This window comes from Cyprinodon variegatus, unplaced genomic scaffold (assembly GCF_000732505.1).
Source record: "Cyprinodon variegatus isolate N-32 unplaced genomic scaffold, C_variegatus-1.0 Scaffold285, whole genome shotgun sequence".
NCBI classification, from domain to species: domain Eukaryota; kingdom Metazoa; phylum Chordata; class Actinopteri; order Cyprinodontiformes; family Cyprinodontidae; genus Cyprinodon; species Cyprinodon variegatus.
In genome coordinates this window covers 159,926-186,138 of record NW_015150738.1, presented here as the reverse complement: position 1 = coordinate 186,138, position 26,213 = coordinate 159,926, and the positions used below count along the sequence as shown (strand labels likewise).

The window sequence follows — 26,213 nt, the reverse complement described above, 5'->3', positions numbered from 1 at the left end:
TGAGTTCTGAACACATACCTGAGAAAGTATATGTTCAGGATGCTGACTCACGCAGCTCTTATAAGGTTTGTGTGTCTCAGAGACTGGTTTATCTCCGCCGATTTAAAAGATGGTTCTTTCAAATCCCTATATTCTCCCCTCACAGAATGTATCTCAGATTTGCATTTCAGGGGAAGATTTACGAGTATCTCGTACTTCCGTTTGGCCTGTCACTAAGCCCACGGGTAAGTAACAAATGATCACATCATTTGTTATTAGACATTATTGGTAATTAGAAATATTAAACCAAACAAGACCCTAAACAGAGACTATTGCACCCCAAAAAAAAAACCCTGAGACCAAATATGAGCAGAGTGGCCTATTCAGTTCAATGCAGTGAGGAATGCTCTGATCTTTATATTGGAGAAACTAAACAACCTCTCCACAGACGCATGACCCAACACAGAAGACCAACCTCCTCGGGACAAGACTACACCTTATGAACAAAGAACATACTTTTGAGGTCCAGAATGTTCACATTTTGGACAAAGACAGGTGGTTTGAGAAGGGCATGAAGGACGCCATCTATGTTAAGAAAAACCAACCCAGTGGCCCTGTCACACCTTGCCGATTTAGACAGCGTATGCCCGACGTCCCAGAATCTCCTAAAATGATGGCATATGCTGAACTTTCTATGTGTTTTTTTTTTCAATTTTAGCAGTATACAGTATATAGCGTATTTATAACAAGTCCAGAACTTATGTCCAATGGCAGCCTTAATTATGCATAACACACGGCAGCATAATACCCATGCAATGATGCATAAGCCTCAATTCATAGGCAGCATTACGCATTACAGCATAAGTAAAGCTGCTCCCTCAGGTGCATGCCCCCCCCCAAAAAAACAGAATAAATAAAAAGATAAAAGAAAAAGAAAGAAGGTTTGCAGTCACAGCAGATTCAGCATCATGTCTGCTAGGAAGTTTGTTGGTCGTGGCTCTGGACGTAAGCGCAGGGAGGATCAGTCACTTACGTTCTCGCTCACCCTATGGTGGTGATGAAGTCTGGAGAAGTTACTCATAGGTTCGGATAAGCTGGACGCCACACGTTAAGTGTAAGTTACATAACGTAACTTACACTTAACAAATGTCAACAATCAGATAACTTACCTGTAACTTATGGACCACATATGGCATACGTACGTTGGCATACGTCTGGAAATTTTAAGCATGCTCAAAATTTCTCAACGTACTCGCCGTATGTCGACGTGTGCCAGCGTGTTTCAGCATGCTTCAGCGTACTCATAACTTATACAAAACTGACCCATAACTTATCCAACGTATGCCAGATTTTTCAGGCATACGCTGATCTAAATCGTCAAGGTGTGACAGAGGCTTTAAACAGAGGGGGTAGACTCAGATTTCAGCTTTCAAAAACCTACAATGCAGCGATAGAGTTGATTCCTTCCACTATCATCGCAACCACCACCCCATAGAGGGGAACAGAACATCTTGCCTGGCCAACAAATCCCACTAACGACCCCCCCACCCCCTCAGAGACATAGACAGGTATTGGTATTGGGTATTGAAGGCTAACAAAGATCCGAAATGACTGCCCATTCCTAAGGGGCCGTTCGTCCGGTTCAGTTTGCATGCTTTCTAAGCCGAAACAAGGCTTTGTTTTTGGTCCACTCTATAAAGCCTCAAACTCAACACTATTTCGGACACTTTGAATTGAAAAAGCTTCCTGGATGGGAAGAGAAATGTCTTCAAACTTGGAAACAAAGTCCAGATGATTGTGTTTTTTCTTTTTTGGAATTTCAAGTTCTACCTTATAAATGCGTTTTCAAGCGGGATTGAAATAAAGCGATTTAAAACTATATATTTATCATTGTCTCATATTTTATGGGACAAACACTTGAACTTTAAACGGGTGAAAAACCTTTTCTGTGTTTCTGGAAACCCTATTAAAACAGAAATATAAATTTCCATAATTTTCAAGTTAATCTTACAATTGTGTGCTTAAATATGACAGATTCAATGCATTTGCTTGCTTTCTTATTTGTATATAATCCAATGTATTGTTGGCAGATAATTTATCATATACAAAATGCACAAAAATAAAGATATTACCTCATTAAACAAAAGAGAGTAAGGTACTGCTTTAGAATTGCTCCAGCACTACTAACAGGATATATTTATTTTCCAAATCTAATTACAAGTAATAGGTAACAGACAAAAGAAAAAGAAAAAAACAAAAACAAATGCATACATGCACACAAGACATGCAGACATATATACACACGGGTTAGGTTCCTCTGGTGAATCTATGCAGTCTCTAGGTGAGCAGCAGTGGCTTACAGCGACTAATGGATAAAAGGCATCCGTTCCTTGCTGTCATTATCTCCTTCAGGATCCTCCTCTTCCTCTCCTGCTTCACTGGTCTCTGTGCTGTCGTTGGCCATCTAGCAGTGAAATAATCATCATCAAAGGCTGAATTTCTGTAGAGCTAGGGTAAACAAATGTGAGCTGACATCTGGTGGTACAAAACTGCTCCCTAATAAGGAACAACTCCATTTGAGGGCTATATTCCTATTTAAATGATACGAGAAGCTCTGGTCTGACTTAAATGTCTGTCACAGACATCAGCAGGATGGAAGAAAACAGTTATGGCAACATTTATAAATGTCAAAAGAAAACTTTTTAGCAGCTCCATTGTTTTAACATTTCATATCATCTGGTTGTGTACTGAAATAAAATTGATAGCATCACTAAATAAATTCACTAACTGTTTTCTTCTGCCTTTTAGTATTGTTCCTTCAATCATTTCTTATAGAATTTGAACAAGAGAATAAACCTTCTGTCCCATGTTTGTCATCATTATTTAGCTAAAGCAGCTATCTGACATCTCTTGCAAAGGCCTACTTTATTTAGAAAATATTGGGTCTCTAGGTTTGTCTTGCATCTGTAAAGATATTTATATTCCAATAAATCAGGATGCTAGTAAGTGATGTCAAAGTTAAAAACACAGAGGGCCAAAAAAACGAATTTGCTACAAGCCGAGGGCTGGACTGGTTAAATGTTTATTAAAACATATTAAAATGAACATAGCCTATTGAACCTAACACATTGTTTAAAAAAATAAAATAAAAATTAATATCAGTATTGTTAAGAAAGTTGTATTATATGAATGCATTTATAAAGATAAATACATAAATGAAAGTGCATTGATTATAAATTATGTTTGGATTGTTTTGGTTTTTGCTTTTCCCCCTTTAAAAATCCAAGCACACTTGGCTGAAGTCGGTTGTCTAAGGAGGTGGAGTGCACTAAATGCACTCTGCAACTGCTGCGCGCAGGTGTCAGCAGAGGCTGGATAGAATGAGAGGGGAGCTGATCCTGCAGGCGATAGAGACAGACACGCTGCTGAGCAAGGGGCAGAGGGATTGGCCGGATCCAGCCCGCAGGCCTGGACTTTGACATATGTGGGTTAACCCATTGCTTAGGCAAGAGTAGAAATGTAGCCAAGTACGGTATTAACTCTGAAAGGTCCAAAATAATCTTAACGGACAAATTGAAGCACAAAAAGAACCATGTCTGTTGGGAGTAAAATCAGTAGAGACGATGATCTTACCAAAGGGGTAGGAGACTTCTCCACATCCAGAATGAGTTTACCAATGTTGCCTCTGTCATGAATTCTCTGCATTGCCTCTTTCACCTAAAAGAAATTCAGTTCATTACATTTTCTTTTAGATAGACAAGCATCTTATTTCTTACCTCCAGGTTTGCAAAGATTTCAAAAAGCTAAAGGTTTCAAAATCATTAAGAATGCCTTTTAAAATCTTTTTATTGTCCGTTTTAACTGAACGTTTTTCCTCTGGAATTTGTCATCTTTTTATCTGCCTAGGCTGTTGCTTGTTTGTGATTATTATTTTGGTTTTAGGGGTTCTGGAAGTTGTTCTGTTTATGTAGATGGCATCCCCCTACAGTTAAGTTGCTCCTCATTCTGCAGGATGCTTCTGCAAACTAGTGACATAGATCTCTGTCTAATTCAACAGCAGAGCCCAGAAAGTAATTAGAAACTAAGAGACCGGGAAGATACAGAATATAGTTTCCAAATAGTGCGGTTATAGTTCAAAAGCCACAAACTCACTTTCAAACTATGTGTTTAAGTTTTCATGTAACGGATTTGGAATTAATCTGCATAATTTACCTGCAAGAGAAAGGAAAGGTTCGATGGGGATTACAATTGATTATCTAAAGTCATTGTTTATATGGTAAATATAAGATCTGAAGCTGAAATACTTTATTTTAGAAAAAGTTTGTTAGATATTCTCCAGATATTAAATAATCAAAGCATCAAAATATAAAACAGTAACCACACACAGGGAAGTGCAGCCACTGTTGCTGTAGCATCTTGGCTCCATTTAAACTTGGAATGGTTGAATGATCAACAACCGCTACAGTGAATATATTTGTTTAAAGAGGAATAGTCACTTGATAACTTTATGAATTTCTACACCCGCAGCTAAAACTGATAGCATGATATGGTAGCTTATTATGTTTTATTTCTGTGTTTTACACCTTCTTTTTTTTTACTGTTTAAGCAATCAAAGTGCTCTTGTGTGTTTTTATTATAAAAAGACAATGTGACCACCGATACGATATTACCCATGCGTGCAATGAGTAAAAAATGAGAAAAAATTTAGCCTTTGTCAGAAGCAATAAAGCCAAGTGAGTCTACAACAATAGGAGTAGGATGAACGGAAGATCAAGTGTGAAAATTATTTCATGTCACAATAAAAAAAATACTCGAAAAGAGGTCAAATACAATGTAACTACGAATGTTCACTGAAACCAGAGCTAAAGCTGGAGAAGCATGATACCAAATTGATGGACGTGCAAATATAAAGTCTTACTAATGACACTATTTATTACAGTGCTTCTCTTAGACTTTTAGTTATGACGGAATATTCAAAATTCCAATTTGATAGCATGAACTGCCGGCAGATGATGTACAAACATATCTATATCAATTGATCAGGGTTAAAAATTGAGTTTATTGTTTTATTTTAGGATAAATATATGTTTTTTGTGTTTATCTTATATTTCATGATAAGGCTATTTAAAGCACCAAAATAGTTTAAATAGTGACACGAAACAGTTTTTAATCTGAATCTGATTTTTTTTAAAGGATAATCCCTAAAATAATAGACCACTAACAACCCCTGTCCAACTTTCTCTTTGACTATGTCTTCATCTGTTCATCAAGAGGACTCAACATGTTTTAGAAAGTTTTAAAGTTTACATGAAGAAAAGCTAAATTAAGGAAACAGCTGTGTTTGTAATTTTTTACCCTGATGGGCCGACCATAAATCTCCATATTCTACCTATCGTGTCAAAGCAGCACAGTTTAACCTCATTGCTCCTCATTAAAATAGAAAATTGTGTACAAAAGGGAGGACATATCTTGTTTTCTCATTACAGTTAAAAACACCTCTTTGTCTGCAGCCACTGTGCCACAAATTTTCAGTGCAGAAAAGCAACAACCAGGCCAAGAGCAAAATTAGGTTAAAATGTGTCCACCTCTTTCTGCTTGGTAGCACTTCTTCCAGAAAAAAAAAAGAATGAGTCTGTGGCATTTAGGAGTTTTTGTGGCCAGTAAACTTATCCTGACATGACTAAATTGTTTGTTTCTTTTTTTCCTGTATCTTATCAGCTAAATAAATTCTGGTAGAAAATCTCTTAGTATGTTGCTTTGCATCCTCCTCAGTGTTTTAGTCCAGAGAAAAAAGGTTACCATGGTCAACATGTAAACTATTGTCCAATTATTTCTCCTTCCACTCATATTAACAAGTGAGGCCTGACACAACATCCCACGCTTTCCAGCCTTCTAATGAAATTCTTCATGGGTAATGGTTGCAGTGAATGCCCTGAGCAGTCTGCCAGTGTTTAATGACAACACTACATTAGAAGTTTCCCATGAGAAATAAAAAATCTGATGCTATGGTCAGCTCATCAACATCTCCCTTGCTCTTTGACTGGCGATACAGAGATTAGAGCTTCTCGCTATATAAATAAGGTTTATCTACAAATGCACTGGATAAACCTCTTCATCATTGAAACTGAAATAATGTGTCTGTCTAAACTCACCTGTAATGGTACATTTAGATGTATACCGTTAAGGGAAAACATTTCAATGTTAATGGCTAATTACATCATAACTTAAGAATCATAAAGACGAGAGCAATTTTGTTAATAAATGGTTAAACGCTGGAGGACATAAAAATCGATCTGCTGGGAGCCGGTGGAACTTTTGGCACGGGGGAAGAAGAAGGGGAAATTATTAGCTGTTACTCTACAAGCTAAAACTATAATGGCTCAGTTAAAATATCCGCACTTCCACCCTTACGTTCTCAAATAACGTGTTCCCGCTCAGGGTTTGAATGCGTACTGTATCCCGGTTCTCCAGAGTGGTCTTTTGCCCTGCCACCTATGTGCCCTTGAGGCACACTTGAGCTAAGCAAGTGGACTTTGGTGAAGTGTATTGCCCACAACTCATTGCTGCATGTGATGTTTAGAGCAAAAAAGCAGAATCATGGTGATGATCCGGCTCCCGTGTCTTGCCGTTTGATCTCGATAAGCAAAAGATCCCCTTTAAATCATCCTCAAATCTCAAATTATTTTAAAGAAGAGATTTTATTCACTAGACGCTTATGAATTTTATTCAGTTAAAAAGGTAAGAATCGCGCAATAGTCAACTGTTTATTATGATTGATAACATTTAAAATTTTAAATTGGCTCATAGATTCTACATTGACAGTCTTAATTCGTCCTTTGGATTTTCAAATATCCATTGTTGTAAATGAAAAGTAGCCACACCTTTTTAAAATGTTGTTTTTAATGATTTTTAGATAATTCTCTTAATTCAAAACAATGCACCCATAAGACACTATAAGGAAAATATGCTATGTGTGTATATTTTTGTATACTTTTTATACATATTCCCCCAAAGATGCTCTTGTATATTAAACTGAGCATTTTTGTGTCCTCTCCTCACTTTAGATATGTCGTGGCATGGCTAATATTTTTGATGGGGTTTTACTTGTTTATTCTATTAAAAATTAATAAATAAAATAAGTAAAATAAATGACTCATATTTTACTTTATAGGTTTAAATATAAAATTATTTCTTGTTGCAGTTTCAAAATCACTTTTCAGATGTAAAACAGGTCTGGTCCTTTCCCACTGTTAGGCAAGTACTGTCTCAGTTCTCCAGATTTTGCACGCTTGGAACCTGCACACTGAAACACTTAAGTGCACTGCAGAGAAGAGCGTAGGGTTTATTGTGAGTCAGACTGGGCCAATGAGTCAGACTTATCACAGAAAGTAGACTCATTGACTTTTGATTTTTAAGCTAATAATTTTCAAATTAACTGTTCAAAATTTGTTGGAATATGATTTTGTTTATTGTATTTAAAATAAACCAAAAGGTTTTGAAACCTTCTAATAATATCTCAAAATGAACCTCTTCTTATTAATTTAAAGGCACCAATATGGATGTTTTCTAATAAAACTAATTAAAACAAACCCCCTTTACCTTTATTTCAAATTAACTACATAGGTAGGTAGGTATGTGCAGAGGGAACGGCTGCAACCTGATGCAAAGACTGTGCAATCTGCAGGACTGATGGGCTTCTTTGCACATGCATATATTCAGCACCATCTGCTTTATGGATTAGCTGCTGATAAAAGCAGAAAAGTGGAATAAAATGACAGTTATGTTACTGTTATATGTCCTGTATGCTGCTTAAGGTTTAGGGATTTTTACATGGATGAATCAAACCATTTTTTTTCTCATAGTCTTGGATATTGTTGTTTTGACTAAATCTATCAAGCACTCTACATATTTAGGTCACTGCAGGTCTTTACCTCCTCCAGAGCCCACAGGGAGTCCACTACAGGCTTGATCTTCTTCTCTTCATAGAGACGCAATAGTTTGTCCATCACTGATTTTACAAGATGACATCCTCCTTGTTTGAAGAGAAGGTTGAGGAGAGAGAATCCCGCTATAACTTTGTTCTCCTCATAAAGTTTAATTGGATTCACCTTTTCCACCTGCCACCACTGAAGAATAAAATAGAAAAAATACACTAAGGAAGGACTTATCTATATACAATTGGTGGTTTAAAAATGTCTCTCTGACTCACAGATTTTGCAAAACTGAAGAAGCTCTTTGTTTCCCCAGTCACCATGTTTGATGCGCCTGTAAAAACCAAAATAAAAGCGTTCCTGTAAAAGTGGTCAATGACAGGCAGCTTTGACTCATGGAGGGTGAGGCAGGGGAGGAACAGTCGGTGACACCTCAGACCTTTAGATCAATGCAAACATGCCTCTGCATATGTTCACCACAAGTACAGCTAATAAATTGACCTGCTAATGACTTGGTTAAATGCATGAGTCTTTACAGACAATTAAATCACCTAATAGCAGCCGTTAATGATGCTGCATCACATTTAAAGGTTAAAGAGACACTTAAACCAGCGGTACTGCTCTACACCCTTAACCCTTCAAATATATGCATGATGGAAAGTATTACAATTTTGTTAAAATATTAAAATTCTAACAAAAAAGTCACAAAAGAAAGATTAGTAAGTCTCTGTAATTATAACGATCTCAGTAAATGATCATTTTAAAGAAAACAAAATTCTCCAGAAACGTTTGAAGATCATCTATTTAGTATATCATACCTCGCTTAGAGGTTTACCTTGACAACATCCATTTAATCAAATCATATTAAAAAGCCAGTATGTGTGTTACAAAGAAAACCAAACAGAAACATTGAATATACATGTTAAACTTGCTCAGGCATTGCCCTCACCATAGAGGATGTAGGTTCCTAGCGGCTTGAGCAGACTCAAGCTTTTCCCTGTGTTTTCGCCACACAGGCAGTCCAGCACAATGTCAACTCCATCTGGAGACATCCTGTTGATCAAAGTAAAAACAAAGTTCATTAAAAAAATACAGCTCCATAATTAACACCCCCAAGAAGCTGTAAAGGTCCATTTTTGGTTCCAAGCAAGTGTGTTTCATGTCAAATTGCACAGTAACGTACATGGATAATAGCTCGCTCTCCTGCTTATGTTCAGGCATGAATGGCAAGTGGTTTGTTTAAGGCTGTTTCCAAATGTCAGTCTGCAGGTAAATATACCCAGATAACTCCAAAAAACGATTTGATTTAATTGCTATTAAAATAACTTTTGATCTTGGACAATTTCTAATTAAAGTAGATAATAATTGTGTTTTGTTAAGGTTGTTCTATATTAAATTAGAAATAAACATTTACCTTAAATGGTTCAATGTCTTTTTCCACCACTACATTTGCTACATTTGGTTTCCTACACAAGTTGAAATTCAGATCCCATCACTGGTTAGTCGACTATGCTCTAATAGCAAGTTCATGGCTGCATTCGAATTTATAGGCTGCGTCTTCCAAGGATATTGTTTATCTGGACTGGATCCTTGAAAGTCTGTGAAGAGTTTTGGCTATGAATTCAAACAGGTCCAGCCTGCCGTGACCTTTTCCACCATAAGCTATGTTGCTTAGCAACCGTGATAATTGATATACAAAGCAGGAAAAGAATGAATACCGAAATTTCAAAACTGTTTCTTTTAAATATTATTTTCTTTTTTTTTTTATTATAAAGTGAACAAAGACATCACTCATGTGAATACAGAGTGGATTAAAGGTGACAACCAGTGGGTGCATGAACAAATAAGAGCCAATGTAATGATATAAACCTTAGTCAATTAAATAACTGCTATTGCTGCAATTTTTACATATCCATTACTGTAAAAATTTCCACAGCTGTATATTGGTTATTTATTCTCCAGGTGCACAGTTTTTTACATTGTTAAAACACTTTACAGTACAGTATATTATTGTATACATTTTAACTCTTCACTATTGTTATTCTTATACATTATTCTAAGGTCCACATTTGTGTGACCGTTTGTTTTTTTTGTTTTTTTCAAAAAATGTTTTGATGCTGTAAACACAAGAATTTTCCCCATTGTGTGACAATACAGGGATATCCTATTCTGTTATATTCTATAAAGGGGGTAAAAAGATATAAATAAATCTAAACAATGTATGTATAAAAAATATATCTGCAAAATCTCTTAGATTCAACAACAAAAAATACTTAGTTAAACAAATTGTGCAAAATAGCAAATAAAAAATAAAAATAATTTTATATTGATAGTCCCCACACTGCAGATATATTCGAAGCTGTCCTTAAATTACAGCCAAACCCATTTACACAACAACAGATAAAAATATTTAGATAACTTAAACATTACCAACCACATATCTGACCCATTTAAACAAATATTTTCATTAATTTCAGATGGAGCTATTCACATACTTGTATTTTATTAAACTGGACTTCTGATATTCACCACTGTTCGGTACCAAGTACCTTTTTCCTCTGAACACAGAGCAGCCAGCTTGCTTGGTCTCTTAATGAATCCTGGGATAACCAAGGATAATTAGGATACACTGGACCCATCCTTCAAATCGGGAAAAAAGAAGGACGCATAACGAGGAGTCTTGGAATCTGACCAGACCTCAGCGCCCCGTTATGATGTAATCGGCCTTTGAATCTGGCCTTCGGAGAACGCATCCCATAAATTCGAACGCAAACCATAAATCGGCGGAAAGTGGAAACTGCAACTAACAACACAAGCTTTTATAATAACCCTAGAAAAATGCAAAAAGTAAAGGGTGATGCTGGGGTGTGTCAACAGTTCCTGCAGGAGGAAGGAGTCAAAGCTATGGACATGCCCGCCTGTTCCCTAAACCTGAATCTGCTTGAGCACTTCTGGGACATCATGTCTTGATCCATCCACTATAATCATCTTCCACCACAAACTGTCCAGGAGTTGGTGGATGCTTTGGTCCAGGTCTGGGAGGAGTTCCCTCAGGAAATCATCCTCCACCTCACCAGGAGCATAACCAGGTATTGTAAGGAGGTAATACCGTCACATGGAAACCACACACAATACTTAACATTATTTTGACCAGTTTAACCCTGTAATGCCAAATGTATCATATTTGATACATACGGTTTCTGAAATGTTTTGCGTCTGACACCTTTTGCATAATTTAATGGTAAAAACTTTGCTCAAAATCCTATTGTACACAATCAGATATACCTGATAACAGAGGGCAGAAGACTACACAAAAAATAATCTTGACTTATCGCATGGTAATAAATTATTAAGATCAAAAATGTATTTCTGTTTTTTCTTTTTACATATTTTGTTAAAAGGCCAAATAAGGACTTCAAACCAAAAAGAAGTCATTTTCTGTTTTTTTTTTATTCTTGGATCGGGCTTTAAAGGGTTAAAGACATGGAATCAAAGTTGGATTAGCCTGTTTACCGCTTTAATTTTGTGTGTGACTCCAAACCCAGGCCTCCATTGGTTAATACTTTTGATTTCCATTGATTTTTGTGTAATTTTGTTGACAGCACATCCAGCTTTGTAACAAAACATGTATTTAATGAGAATATTTCATTCATTCAGTTTTAGTGATGTGATATTGGAGTGTTTTACTTTATTTTTTGAGCAGAAATAAGGTAAGAATTAATATTATTTTTAGTTAATATGTTTAGGAACTTTGAGCTAACAGACTAAATTGTCAATCTCATCCTAAGCACTAGCAAGAACTTTTTTTTTTATTACTGCCAGATTCAGATCAAAATGTTATTTTAAAAAGGCTAAAAGCTTTACTGATAACTAGTTAAGCTAATTTGCTGTGCAGTTAAGTTCATTTTCTTTTGAATCATTTCTCAATTATTTGACTAACTGTTTCAGATCCACTGTACATGTGTTGAAAAGGTCATGTGCAAAAGAAACAATGAGGATTTGGCTCTGACTTATTAAAAAAAAACTTTGTGATTGGATATGGTTACTCTACTCTTGTTTCTGACAGTGAAGATTAAATACAAAAGGGCAAAATGGAGTCCATAAATAGAGCCTGTGATTCATCCTGTGGAGAGACTTTATGTTCTGTCTAATCATGGATTCGTAAGTTATGATCATTTACTCTCTTGCGATTTACTGTCGGAAAAACTTGCAGCCTACAACCCACGTATCTCTGTAGCTTTGCCTACGGCGTTAATACTGAGATATGCAGTCCCACAACATTATACACTGAATGAGTAAAAAAAAATGCTGTTGTTTAAGGTATTATCAGACATAAATCTACAATAGTGATACTTGTTAAAGGAGTGGGCATAGAAGAGAATGCAGGATGTTCTGACATTCTTTCCTCTTGACTTAATAGTTTGGAGAACCTGCTTTGCTGAGCTTGCTGGTGGTCTTGTGATTCTCATGGTTTTTGCCTTTTTTAAAAAGACTAATTTAACTGAACTTTGTGCTTGATCCTGGGAAGAATGTGTAGGGCCAGAGATGAAAAGCAGACTAATCCACAACCAACGCTGATAGGTGGGTTGAAAAGTATAAAACATCAGTTCTTTCTGAAGCTTTTTAAAACTTTTTTTTTTTTTTTATAATGGAAAAAACACATCCAATACTATAAAAGACACATACTTAAGGTCCCTTCTGTTTTCCCGATACTTTAATTTAAAAGTCAAAGTTTTGTGTAATGCTTTAAAGAGATCTTCATAAGTAGTCTTTAAAAGTGTCTGGTGGTCTTTGTTGTGGACTTTAAGTGTAGTACTTAAATATCATTGTGAAAATAATAACATTTAAAAATACGAAATGTGAAAGATATAAGAACTATCAGGCCTGAACTATCTACAAAAGAGGAACAATTACATTTTCAAGATGCAGGAAATGAATCTACCAAAGATCCTTTATAACCCGATGAACTGCCAGAGTATCTTGTTTTTAACTGCTAAAATACTGTTTTACAACCTTGAAACTGTGTATCACGTGTAATATCTAAGATTTACTTAAAGGTTTTAAGGTTGCTTCTAACAAAGTGTTCCCTTTGCTATGTTCACAGATTCCCGCCACATTTTATGACGCTCCCCTCTACTGAGCCCACCATCGGTAAGCGGATGTGGAGAGATGTGCAATCATTTCTCCCTAGAGTGTTTGTGCTTTGTATTAACCAAAGCATTTAGGTAAACTGGGGTCTCATATGACCAGACTTTCTTTTCCCTCTGTGTTTCAATTACTTTTCCTAATGTACATCAGAAAACATTCTATAAGCTTAATGTCATGATCTTGGCGCTTTAATACTGGCTTGATTGCTCAATCCATTCACCTGCCTTGCTCCGCCCAGTTTCTCATTACCAATCTTCTGTTTCACCTGCTCCAGTCCCTATTACACCAACCTACTTCCAGGCATGAGTGCCAGATTATTCGAGTCCCTGATGAGAGCTTTCTAGCTGATGTTAATTGCCTGATCCTGACGTGTTCTACCTTTGGACCTCTAAGCCTGCCTGTTCCTGTTTTGATCTGTTTGCCTGACGTGTCTTTGGACTCATGCTGGATTTCTGCCTGTTTACCGTGCCTCGATCTGGTTCCTGACACTGTCCTGGATTTCCCTTCGATATCTCTTCGAATCTCTGATCTTCTAGCCCAGACTCCTGAGAACCTCCTCAACACCAGCTTTGGCTTCACCTTCTGGATTATTCTGCCTTCCTTCGTCTGCTCGGTTCTAATCTCCTACCTGTTCGTCAATCTTTGGGGCTTCAACATCTGGAACTCTCTGGGCAGCGTCCGTCGCATCTTAACTGGCTTGAATCTACCTCGTGCTCTAGGCATGGACTGAACTTTAATACCAGTTAAACCTGAGTTTTCTTCCTGCAGAGGTTCCTGCCTTAGACACCCTAACTGTTTACTGCAAATCCCTCATTTTTAATAAACGCCTTTTGATATATTTGTCTGTCTGAATACTGGGTCTTCCGCTCTGAGCCTTGACACTTCAACATATTATCCTTTAACGGTGGCGTATTATACATCAAGAGCGCCATGGCTAAAGCATTATTTATTGTTTGCTTAAAAAAATTCTGTAGCCGTTAATTGAATTTTTTTTTTTTTTTGAGATCTCTGTGTGTGGTCACTGATCTTGAATAAATCCTCTGACTAAATCTTGTGAGGAAGTGCTAACTTTGACATTCAGTAATGAGGTTGCATAGATCCTGAGAGAGGTCTTCAACCTAAATCATGCACACAATCCTCTTTTTCCGAACTTCAGACACCTTTCCATAATCCACCAGATATGACTAAAACGGCTAAAATTATTCAGTACAATATATATTACAGCATATTCTATGTTATTAAAGTTATTAATAATTGTATATTATCAGCAGGAATAAAATCTCCAGAAAATTCTTAACATATTGCAAGGTATTTTTAAAAAAAAGAACTTTAGAAACCTTGTGATCGTTTAATCGTTTTAAAAGATTTTTCCAAAGAGATCATCACTAAGGCTCTTGGGCAGCAGCGCCTGTTTGATTTGCAGTCAAGCAGACAGCATGTTCATAGTAATATTTATCACTGCCCGGTCCTAATTGGTTCAGCTGCTCCCCAAGCAGACCTCCACCCAGACCTACACAAAGCCACAGCACTCTGAAAGCAGCCAGTAATAGTTGCCATGGGGACCACTGCAACTCAAGTACAAATAAGGTAACGGGTAACATCTGCATCCTCAAGTAGCCCTGTGCCCACAGCAACGTCTGCAGTATTGTATCAGTTACCTGACAGCTTCCGCTTGAATCTTCAGACATTACATTTGAAATGAACCCTGCATGCTTACTTTTTGACTTCCTGTATGTAGTCCGTGTTCCTGTCGAAGAGGTGCGTCACAGAGTCTTTGATGGACGAGTGTTTAAAACAGGAAGCGATCCCAAACACAGTTACGTTAGGTACAGTGGAGCATAACTGGGCCACAGCCTGTCCCTGAAAATGAGAGCAGGTTTTTATCAGAGTAAGGAAATCTGTCACAAATGGAAATGATGTGTTTCCATAAAACTGAGCAGTGGGATTTTCATTTTTTTTTAATAACAGCTGCATTTGTGTTAATTTTCAACGAGCTGTCACTTCAGGAAGCAGGTACATTTATATTCCTATTGTTGAATAAAGGGCCTAGACTTATTTCAGTGAACTCACCACTGCACCCCCAGCTGAGTGGACCAGAACCGACATTCCTTCCCGTAGACTGGCGACTTCAAAAAGCATAATGTACGCAGCCACAAAGTTCAGAGAGAAGGCTGCTGCCTCTGCAAACATCATCTCATCAGGCATCTTGTAAACAAAATCCGTCGGTGTGCAAACCACCTCAGCCCAGGCATTATAGTTCATAAACGCCATAACTCTGTCACCTATCTGAGAGAGACATGCAAAAACTTTTCAAGCAAACATGTAAACAGATTCTTGTAATATAGGATTAATCCAGATTTACCGATACAGTATATATTTGGTGGATGTGGCACAAATCCTAACCTCAAATCCCTGAGTGTTTTCGCCCACAGACTCCACGATTCCACAGCACTCAAATCCAGGAACAAGGGGAGTTTTTGGAGGATTATCAATATTTCCCTGCCGTACCATCAAGTCCAGGAAATTCAAGCCACTGCAACACAAAATAAACTGTCAGCAAATTACTTACAGTCAAATTTCAGAAAAGGAAACCCTTGTCTTCATGGAGTCTTTTTTCCCCCCACATCTAGGTATTAAATGGCATATTTAATATGAGCTACTAAAAGATGCAAGGTTAACCTAGAGCTACACTTTTCATTATGACTAGCAGTGAGTCATGGGCTTATCCACTGAGAACACAAGGCCAGATTCCACACATGTAGTGCTGTATTGAACAAAATGAAAAGCTCTTTCATTTGTCTGTCTGCCAACACTGGCAGAGGCTAAGCTGCAATAGGAAATGAAAAGACCTGCAGAGGATGGAATGGAAAAAAAACAGATTCTTAAGTTTAAAATTATGCATCAAATAAAAAAAAAAATGTAGGCTTTTTTTTTTAAATGAACAGGCTTCAGACAGCCAAGAAAAAAAAGACCTGTAGCTTCATGACTAAGAATTTCTCCCATCAGCTGCTCAGCTTTTAGACTTGGATAAACAATCATAGATAAATAAAACATAGAAGACACTCTATAGATCTAATAGATGGTATACTGTAGTGATATTCACCATGCTTTGACGCGGATCTTCACTTCACCATCCTGGGGCTCAGGCATTGCCTTCTTGGTTACCCGGAGTTTGTTTAGACCTCCGAAACCTGCCAGGACCACAGCTCGCATTTCTTTGGCGTTGATGGGTGATTCAGCGCTCAGCGCCTCTTTACCCGCATTTCTGTCTATCATATACTCGGTTTCCTCTGTCATATCTGCTCCTTCTTTAGCCATGTTGTAGAGCGGCTGCTCTCTGTCCTCCCTGATTCTCCACAGTGATGAGGGGAGCCGTTATTCTGAGCTTGGTCACTATTCAATAAGCAGCCATACATGAAAAAAAAAATATTTCTAAAATTTATTGTGTTTGATTTTTAGAAAAAGACTAAAGTTTATCACTTTGGTGATTAATAAAAACATATATATATACATATATATTTCTTTTATTATTAGAATTCCATCCTCCGTTGAAGAATGTAGTGCGCCATCTATCGGTGGAAAGTTGAACATAAAACTTTCTTTTTCCGAAGCTGCAAAGGCAAATCTGCCAAACTTTATGTAAAAATTGACACAAACTAACGTTTACAACTTAATAAAAATTAAAAGAGGAAATAAATTAACTCATAAAAAAGTAATTCATGGAATTAAAATAAAACACAGGCATTATATTAACATTTTATTACAATTTTATCATGTTTTACATTCTTATTCTTAAGTAATGTGTGTGAAGTTAATTCACATTTACTCACAATATCTTCTCTTTTTTTACTGTTTAGGGACTAACATAAATCATTCTAAATCTTATCAGACTTATCTATATTTATGTTTAGAGTATAAAGTAGAGCCAAAATGTAATATCAAGGGAAGAGAATATTTATATTGGCAGGATGTGTGACACAAAAAGATAAATAGCTTTTGCTGCAAAGGCAAATCTCCCAAACTTAATGTAAAAATTGACACAAACTAACATTTACAACCTAATAAAAATCTAAACGAGGAAATAAATAAAATAGAACCAAAATTTTATATCAAGTGAAGAGAATATTTATAACAACAAAAAAATAAACGGTTTCTGCTACTTGAGTTTTTATATCAGAAGCCATTCCTGAAGCAACTAGAATTCAGTCCCCCACTACACCAGAGAGGAAACTAAATGCAAATAAACAAACGTAATATAAATCATGATCTATATTGACTTCCACTGTTAGTTTTTAGTTTTACAGTAGTTCCATTTTAGAAAATTACAAGCATATACTTAAATTATGACCTTCGGTTAAAAGAAGCAGTTAGGAAATTTTTTATTTTAGGCTATTTGTTGATCTCCTATATTTGCTGGATCAATGAATCTGTGATCGGCCTCATGGTCTGTGGAGGAAAGCTGCATTTACCTGGCCTCACCTGTTGATTTGGCTTGGCCTTTGTGAATTGTAGTAATGATGGTTGCAAAGGTTTAAAAAAAAACAAAAACAAAAAAACATTGGTTATTAATCATGTAAAGCCACTGCTTTTTATTACTTCCATCCGGAACGTGAGCATACAGTTTGTGTAACACATCTTTGTTTTTTTTTAAATAAATCAGCTTTAATGGAACTGTACATACATTGTGATCACATTGCAGGAAAACTAGCTTAAAGCAAGGGTTTCTAGACCATTTCAGGTGCTTGTGATGACCACCACTAGCATCACTGACAATCCTGAGAGAACCCCAACAGGGGAGAATACCGACTTGATCATCATCTAACATTTTCCAAGTCATGTTGTGCGTATTACAGCTGTAACTGGTTTTAAATCTCAAGTAAAAGACATTCTTTTAAAAAAAAAAAAACTTAGTACATCTTTCTGTGCAGGTCTTTCAGATTTTCACTTTACCAACATGGAACTACATATCTGCCGATGACGCTTTGTTTGTTTTAATATGGTTTGTGAATAATACTATGTGCATGATGAGTCTGCACAGTCTTATCAGGTGACAAAGCAGAAAAAGGTTGAGAACCAGGAGAGAAAGGTAATGTCTTTCTTCCTCATTATTTTGGGATATTAGTAAATATTCGCAGGCCATGCATGCCTTGGATCTCCTCCTTCAGGGCCTGTGAAGGAAAGATGATAACAGATAGTGAATAAAACTCTGATCAAAGCAACCAGATAATGCTTTTAGACCTAATATTTTGCCAAATTATAAGAATAATCCTAAAGAGCTGACAGATGTGATTGCCAAAAGGATATAGACTACAGTTTGAAAATGCCAAAAATGCTTAGAGTTGATACTCTTCATTAAGAGTCAGGGAGGGGCTTACCCCTGAGTGGGAGATGTTCACTAAAAGAAAAAGATTCCATCTAAAATACTCCTTTAGTTCTTCACATCAATTGTTCTATCCAAAATAATACTTGCAAAGTATTTCATTCTGATTCTAATTAGATTCATCAAAGTGCATGGACTTCTTGTGGTTTAGGTTAAGGTTTAGGTTTGCATTTATCCTGATGCTGCCACAGCTATAAACTTACTTGGTTGACTAACTGGTGTTGCTGAACGGTCCTTTTTCCTTTAAACTCGTTGGATTCTATATGGATCTCATACATGGCCCCACAGCCACCTAAACACCAGCAGGAAGACAAAAACAAGAGTCGTATGTAAAAAGAGAGGAATTGTCTTGTATTAAACAAATAATTACCTGTCATAAAACATTAAGGTATAATCTGACAATGACAAATAGGCCAATTTTCATACAAAAATATTATCTCATCAGTTTTCATGTTTATAAGCAACTTGGGCTGCTTTTTATTTAGATTCCAAACAGCTTTGGTTTCACTCTAAAGCTCTGAGATGGCGAGCAGAACCAAAAGGCTGTGGGGTTAAAAAATGTTTTAATGCTTTGGGCTTTATATACACACCTCTCACATGCACACATAGTCTGATCAAGCAGAGATCAACAGGATATTTAGAGATATTTTTCCTTTCTTTGACTGAATTTGTACCTTTCTATTCCTTTATTGTATTCAGAGTATATGCAACATTGTAAGTTTGTGCGCTCTGCATTGTCATATCAATAGATCTGATCAAACTGGCTGGATTGAATTAAGTTTGTTTTAAATTGAAGAAAACATTATAAATTGCTACGGTTATGTGTCTTTCAATGTCCTGAACTGAAGCACTGCAATCGTGGAAAATAAATATGTCTCAGCTAACAGGCATCACATTATCTAATCATTAAAAATCTTATTCCTTATTTATAGAACTTTCAAATGAATATATCCTTCATAACATCATATTATTCCACATTTGAAAATGCTTCAGAAATCTGTACTGATATTCTTTGGTTTAACAGGATGTAAATTATATTTTGAATAAGTGTGTAATAGTTTTTTTGTAAAATCGTTATAAATAATTTAAAACATGGCAATACGCCTGTGCTTTATAAAATAACTTTTATAAGGACTCAAAATAATATGTTGTTTCAAACACACATTTTTTGGGATGCATATAGATAAATGTGGGGATAAACAGGCAGACATAAACAGACTGGTTGAAGATACATTTATAAGATAACGGATGAGTGTGCACCTTTCTTATAAGATGAAAAGTAATCTGACTGGAGCAACTTCATGGATTACTAACGGGCAATAAGATGCATTCATGGATGAATGAAAGGGTGAATAAACACGCTGACAGAAGAATGCATTTCCATTTTTTAAGGATGAAAGACAAAATCGACCCCCACTCCCATACAGCAGGATTAGAAATAAGCAGGGGCGGAGCTAGATGGGGGGGCAGGGGTGTTCACTGGCCATCCCTACCATATTTTTCCCTTTAATACAGATGGCGGCAGCAGTAATCCTCTCAAGTGGAATATTATTTAAGATTACTTCAAGCTGCAAATATAGCCAATAGGTTGACTGAAGACATTAACAAATGGGGGCTGACCAACAAAGACCCTATAGTTGTTACAGACATCGCTGCAAATATGGTTTGTACAGTGGAGATAATGCAGCTCATGCATGTCTGCTTTGTCCCCGCTGTGTCACATCTGCTCGCTCGAGTGAGGCTTCACTTTTTCACAAACAAGATCACACTTTTGAGACAGTTTTGTTCACATCTCATGTTTATACTGTCTGATTTACAAGTTTGCACTTTGTGTTTAATGTGACAGGAAAAAAACAAAATACATGAGTATTTTGAAACACAGTTGAACCACTTGCATTATTGTAAAAACAGATCGAATCGAAATTAATCGATTTAGAACTGTATTAATCAAAATCAGATCGATTCAGGACTTTGGCTAAAATACCCAGCCCTACTACTTACTTTTTTTTTCATGTATTCATAATTTCTTGACAACAACACTGTGGTTAATTATACACATCAATATACTAACATTTAAGATGATAAGTACAGAATGAATGCTCTTTTCAGAACTAGATTTTGTGTTATATGGGGTAAAGAGAAAATGATGTGTCTCTGCAAGTCATCTAGGAGTCTTCAGAGAAATCATAGACAAATAACTATTTTGATAAAAATTTATTAAATAATCAATTTATATATTTCAATATCAATTTTATGCAAAACGATTATAGATAAAAGTAGGTAAGTAATGACAGTGGTAAAGATGTTTGCCCCAGATCTCACACCTGAAAGTATTTTATCCACTATACCTTTATCTAGAAAGCTTGGATGTTTAAATATATGCATCTATTTGTTAGCAAAGGCTGTAGGAAAGTATAGTTTGTCTTATCTTTGGCCTGTATAGGCTCTGGCGCCTATGCAATTTCGGCCACCCCTCACTGGTGTACATAGGTTATTGCCTGGCCACCCTTATAAAGATTTTCTGGCTACGCCTCTGGAAATAAGGTATTTATTTCAACCCATATATTTTTTAAGTGTATAGATGCAGAAAACATTGATTTTCCTCACCTTCACAAGTGTCACCAGTGGATAGATAGATGATCAGAGGACAGATTAGTCTAGCAGGTTATTTAACATGATGCAGTCAGTCTAAAGGGGGGTTTAGTCCTACCTGATATGTCCACTACTTTGAGCTTGGAGGCCAGAGGGAACTTCTGCTTCAGTATCCCAGCGATTCGCTCCTCGCCATCAGTTTGTGAGGAAAATCCTCTCTGCAGCTGACAGACAGCGGCTACCTGCGGAGGCACAGAGCAGGAGTTACAGCTAGAAGCAACAAGAGCAACAACTCCTCCAAATGTTTGGTACCGGGCTGCTCCGAAAGCCGCTGAATATAGTGCCGCTACAGAGACGTTTCCAGGCCAACATGTTGGATAAAGGAGAGTCACTTTAGAGATGTTTAGATAACCATACAACAACCAGTCAGTAAGTCATGTCCCCCAAACAACCGTCCCCAGGAAATTACGTATTGTTTTATCTTCTTCTTTTCTATTATGGCGGATCGCAAGCAACTTTAAGGTGCATACCGCCACCTACTGTACGTGTGTGTAGCAACATTACCTTACATCAAATTCTATTTTTCAATTTTGTATTCTGTAGATTAATAAATAATTAAAATAAAAGAATGATAATAAACGGGCTGCTCAGTGACACAGTGGGTGGCACTGCTGCCTTGCAGAGGGTTGCAGGTTCGATTCCCGGCCCGGGGTCTTTCTGCATGGAGTTTGCATGTTCTCCCTGAGCATGTGTGGGTTCTCTCCAGGTACTCCGGCTTCCTCCCACAGTGCAAAAAACATGACTGTTAGGTTAATTGGCTTCTCTAATTCTCCATAGGTGTGAGAGTATGTGTGAATTGCTGCCCTGCGATAGACTGGCGACCTGTCCAGGGTGTACCCTGCCTCTCACCTGTAGAAAGCTGGAGAAAGGTACCCGCACCCCTCGCGACCCCACTTTGGAGAAAGCGTGTCAGAAAATGGAAAAAATGGATAGATAGATAAATAAATAATGCTTTCCTTAATCTGCGAATATCCTTTAAATTTCTTTCATTTCCCAATATTCCTTTAAGACTCCATTCGTGGCCTTTCCTTCCAACCATCCTTCTTAATTTCTCCCTTTCATGTTCAGAAGTTTTACAGTTCTTCAGTACATGTTCCACATTTTCTTTTTCTCCACATCCTTAACTTTATCATTATTTTTCCTCCCTATTAAATATAAATTGTCATTTAAATAGGTATGACCCACTCTTAATCTGATTATTACTCCTTCGCTTCTGTTTCTCTCATTAATGATTCTATTTAATACTGATTTTTGTACCTTATATAATCATCTTCCTTTCTTATCTTCATTCCATCTCTTTTGCCATTTTTCCATTTCTTTACTCTTAATAAGTAATTTACCTCCTCCTTTCCCAAAAGGAATTGTAATTGTTATAGTTCCCTCTAAAGCCCTTTTTGCTAATATATCTTCTTTTTCATTGCCTTTTACAGCTTCATGTGCTGGGACCCAACATAACCAAATATCAATGCCACTCGTATATAATCTACCGGTAAATAGACTGTGCTTGATTTCTAATACTAAATCTTTTCTATCATTTCCTTCTCCCTGAATAATCTATAAAACTACTTTGGAATCTGTACAGACCACCACCCTGTCTGGTCTAACCTCTTCTACCCATTGTAAACTTTGTATAATTTTCATAATTTCTGCTGTGAGAACAGATAGTTGATCTAATATTCTTTTAGAAATGTATATTTTAAACTCTGGTATGTATATTCCTATTCCCACACGTCCTTTTAAATTCTTATAACCATCAGAATATATTTTAAGGTAGTTATAATATGAGTTTCTTTAATATATATCAGTCTTTATTCCTTTTTCATTTAAACTCCAATCATTTTTATTTTAAGCAGGCACATGTCTACATTTACCCCAAAGTGTGTGTTTGTGTGTGTTTGAAAAATGTACTGAATCAATCTCCCCTTGGTAAATGCTTCCCCTCTTCTCTGTCAGCTGATCTCTGATTGCTTTCAGCTGTCCTCACCAGCTGAGTTGATTCTTCTATATAAGATCAGAGAGGAATTTACCAAGCAAAACACAGTATCTAACTGTGTGGGTTCAGATGAAGCTCCTCATGGGTGAATTGTTTGATCCCAAGATCAGAATGAGGTCTCTGGTGCTGTTGGTATCTTTCCTTTTTGGAGTCTTGGATGCCATAAGGACTTTAAAAGAAGGTCCAATGATTGATGCTGAAGGAAGGGAATACAAATCTGTCAATCTGGGAGATTACAGCAAACCAAAGCCCAGTGACAGACCCACTGTTCGTGTGCAGTGCACAGAAGTTTCCATGATAATTTTAATCCAGGCTGATTTTTACAACAATGGCCGCCTAGTTTCCCCAGAGGAGCTGTTTCTGGGAGATGCCAAGTACTGGAGGAACAAACGGTGCCAAGCTGTTGATGCTGGGAATGGAGAATATGTCATAGAGGCTGAACTGCATGACTGTGGCTCCAAGTTAACAGTAAGCTGCTCACTCATTTTGTTGTCCGCCCTATGTTGCTTTTGGTGATGGTGAACTCTCTGTCACTAGATATCTCGAGATGACATGATCTACTCGAACAACCTGATGCTATCTCCACCTGTTGGTTCTCATGGCATTACAAGGATGACGGAAGCTGTGGTTCCCGTTTCTTGCCATTATAAAAGGTAGCCTGTCTTGGTACAAATAATAAAAAAAAAATCCTGACTTTTTCTTTATGATACTGTAGCTTTTTGTTTTTTAGGACCCACACTGTAAGCAGCACTTCTCAGCAGCAGGCTCAAGCTTCCTCCGCTTCATTAAAGTTTCCTATGGGAAGCTCTCCTATTTCTCTGAAGCTGAAAACTGGTCTGTGTTGCCTTTTAATGTATTGTGTATTTAATAATTGCGTAAAATTTAATGTTTATTTTCTGCAAACAGATGACTGGTTAGGTGAGAAGCATACGAATGCCTTTTACCTCGGTGACCCAGTGCACCTCGAGGCCTCGTACAGTGGTCCAGATCAAAGGAAACTATTCATCGACTTCTGTGTTGCGACTCTGACACCTGACTACACATCAGCACCCAGATACTATTTCATTGATAACCATGGGTAAAATCCAACCCAGTTTCTCAAGCTGCCTGGGATTAAATGTTGACCAAAATTTTAAAAAACATGATTTTATTTTCTCAGCTGCTTTGTTGATGCTAAAGATGGAGGTCTTAATTCAGTCTTTCAAGCCAGATCAAAGCCCAGTTTGCTTCGGCTCCAATTTGATGCTTTCTTGTTTAGAAATGATCCGAGGAACACTGTAAGGAACTAGTAGCTAGTTTTACACTGACAACAATGTGGAATGACTGTTTTAGTTGACTTTTCCTCTCTGCCACAGATATTTATAACCTGTGAGGTTAAAGCTACAGGCCAGTTGTGGAAGAGCAGCCCAACAAACAAGGTCTGCAATTACAGGCATTCGAGGTGGGTTTGGTTACATTTTCTGCTAACTTACAAAAAATGTAATGCGAATATTTAAATGCTCATCTTGTAAACATTCTAATAGAATTCACAACTCTACCGTTTACTTCAATATAGCTTAATTCCTGGCTGGTATGGCAACAGAAATTTCACACTGGTCTGACTAAAACTGGGGATAAAACCACAGATTAAAATTTTTGCCTAATCTACAAAGCCAGTCAACTCTGGATACTGATGGAGTCCAGTTATTCACACTTTCAAACTACCTCTGTAAATCTAAAGGTTTTGATGTGCCACAACTTTAAGGAAAAATCAATATTTCTCAAGGACTTGGACATGCTTGCTTTTGTCATTTAAACAAAGTGGCTGAGACTCTTTAGCCCCTTCTAGTCTTCTTTTTAGTTTGAGAATCATGACATATTTGAATTCCAGTGTGCAGCAGCAATGAAACCTGCATTCAATGGGTTTGTGGCAATCTAAAGGCACTGGCTTGCAGTTGGAGTTTGCCAGTATTATTAAATGATTAAATTTCCAGGTACTAAAACCAATGTTGCTACTTTAATAAATAGTCATAAATGGCATTTTTTGTTTTTCAGCTGGAAGAACGTGGATGGTACTGATGATGTTTGTCAGTGTTGCCAAAGCACCTGCATTAGCCAAAGGTCTACAGGTAAGTGGATTGGTGAGGTCAACCAAATAATGTAATCTACTGAGTGGCGTGAGTGCAGTCATGTACTAAATATTTCTTGGACAATTTCCCAGGAATATTCTACATAGTGGGGACCAATGATTAGCCTTGGGGTGAGGGTTAAGATATGAAAAGTGGGGAATTAATAAAAAGTCTTTGTTAGGATAGTAGGACATGTCGGTTATTTTTTTGCCCCAACTGAACAGTAATTTTACCTGTTTTATCTTTCAGATGACCTTTGTGACACCTTGACTTTAGGCCCTTTGATAATAAATCCCAGGAGATTGGCAAAGGAAGAATCGTGAAACTATACTCTGAGCACCACATTTATCCTGGCATTGTAAAATGACAATGAAGGCAAAGCTATGAATTTATTGTGGAAATTGCTGAATGCCTATGAAATAAGTTCTGAGCCCATATCCCAAATAAACACTTGTTGAAAGTCCAATCTGGTGTTCTTGCACTCTTTTTGGGAGGGGGATGATTGGTCATTCCATTTACAGCCTCCAGCAATGATATCTTACTTTGGTTGGCTTAAAAATACTCCACCACGGTTTCAGTTTTATTCGGCTAAAAGCAGGAGGTTCTGAAGGCCAATTGTTTTGAAAACTTCTAACTCTGGCTTTGTTTTCAAACTGGTCCAGTAAAGCAAGTATTAACAATGTGTTTTTTTTTCTTTTTTTTTTTCTCTAGATGGTAGAACAGGATAAACTAGTCAATTTATTCCAGACTGAAAATCGCTAAGCTCAGTGAAGCAAAGTACTTAGAAAATGCCTGGTGGGGGGGCAGATACTCTAGAGAAGCTTTTCAGCATTGGTGGCAAATGTTGAGACTTGAAACTAATGGCATAACCATGCTGAGGGTAGCTTCATGCTTTTGTTCCCAGTGATGTAGAAGTTGGCCTTCATTTCGTATCTACAAAAACAGTCCAATTGATGGTAGCAAATGGGACAAATCTACACTGTTTCCAACTGACACTTTATGTAGGCTTTTGCAGATGTTTT

The 26,213-nt window shown here is 37.0% G+C and overlaps 3 protein-coding genes across 3 annotated transcripts; 1 reads left to right on the top strand and 2 right to left on the bottom strand.

The window, feature by feature from the left end:
• Window positions 1–1,963: 1,963 nt before the first annotated feature.
• On the bottom strand, window positions 1,964–16,408 carry vat1l (vesicle amine transport 1-like). Its single transcript, XM_015383447.1, has 9 exons — window positions 16,162–16,408; window positions 15,462–15,591; window positions 15,129–15,344; window positions 14,776–14,918; window positions 8,860–8,963; window positions 8,189–8,244; window positions 7,911–8,105; window positions 3,613–3,696; window positions 1,964–2,443 (listed from the first exon to the last, which is right to left on the bottom strand). Exons 1-9 carry the CDS (start codon window positions 16,374–16,376, stop codon window positions 2,345–2,347), a joined length of 1,242 nt encoding a protein of 413 aa, XP_015238933.1. The 5' UTR covers window positions 16,377–16,408; the 3' UTR covers window positions 1,964–2,344.
• A 1,299-nt stretch (window positions 16,409–17,707) lies between these two features.
• Window positions 17,708–21,488, bottom strand: bola3 (bolA family member 3). Its single transcript, XM_015383444.1, has 4 exons — window positions 21,343–21,488; window positions 21,149–21,272; window positions 18,642–18,730; window positions 17,708–18,226 (listed from the first exon to the last, which is right to left on the bottom strand). Exons 1-4 carry the CDS (start codon window positions 21,400–21,402, stop codon window positions 18,164–18,166), a joined length of 336 nt encoding a protein of 111 aa, XP_015238930.1. The 5' UTR covers window positions 21,403–21,488; the 3' UTR covers window positions 17,708–18,163.
• Window positions 21,489–23,152: 1,664 nt separating this feature from the next.
• Window positions 23,153–25,577, top strand: LOC107090191 (zona pellucida sperm-binding protein 3-like). Its single transcript, XM_015383437.1, has 8 exons — window positions 23,153–23,551; window positions 23,621–23,736; window positions 23,814–23,917; window positions 23,990–24,161; window positions 24,243–24,360; window positions 24,439–24,524; window positions 25,118–25,191; window positions 25,441–25,577. The coding sequence occupies exons 1-8, from the start codon at window positions 23,153–23,155 to the stop codon at window positions 25,512–25,514; spliced, it is 1,143 nt and encodes a 380-aa protein (XP_015238923.1). The 3' UTR covers window positions 25,515–25,577.
• Window positions 25,578–26,213: the final 636 nt, after the last annotated feature.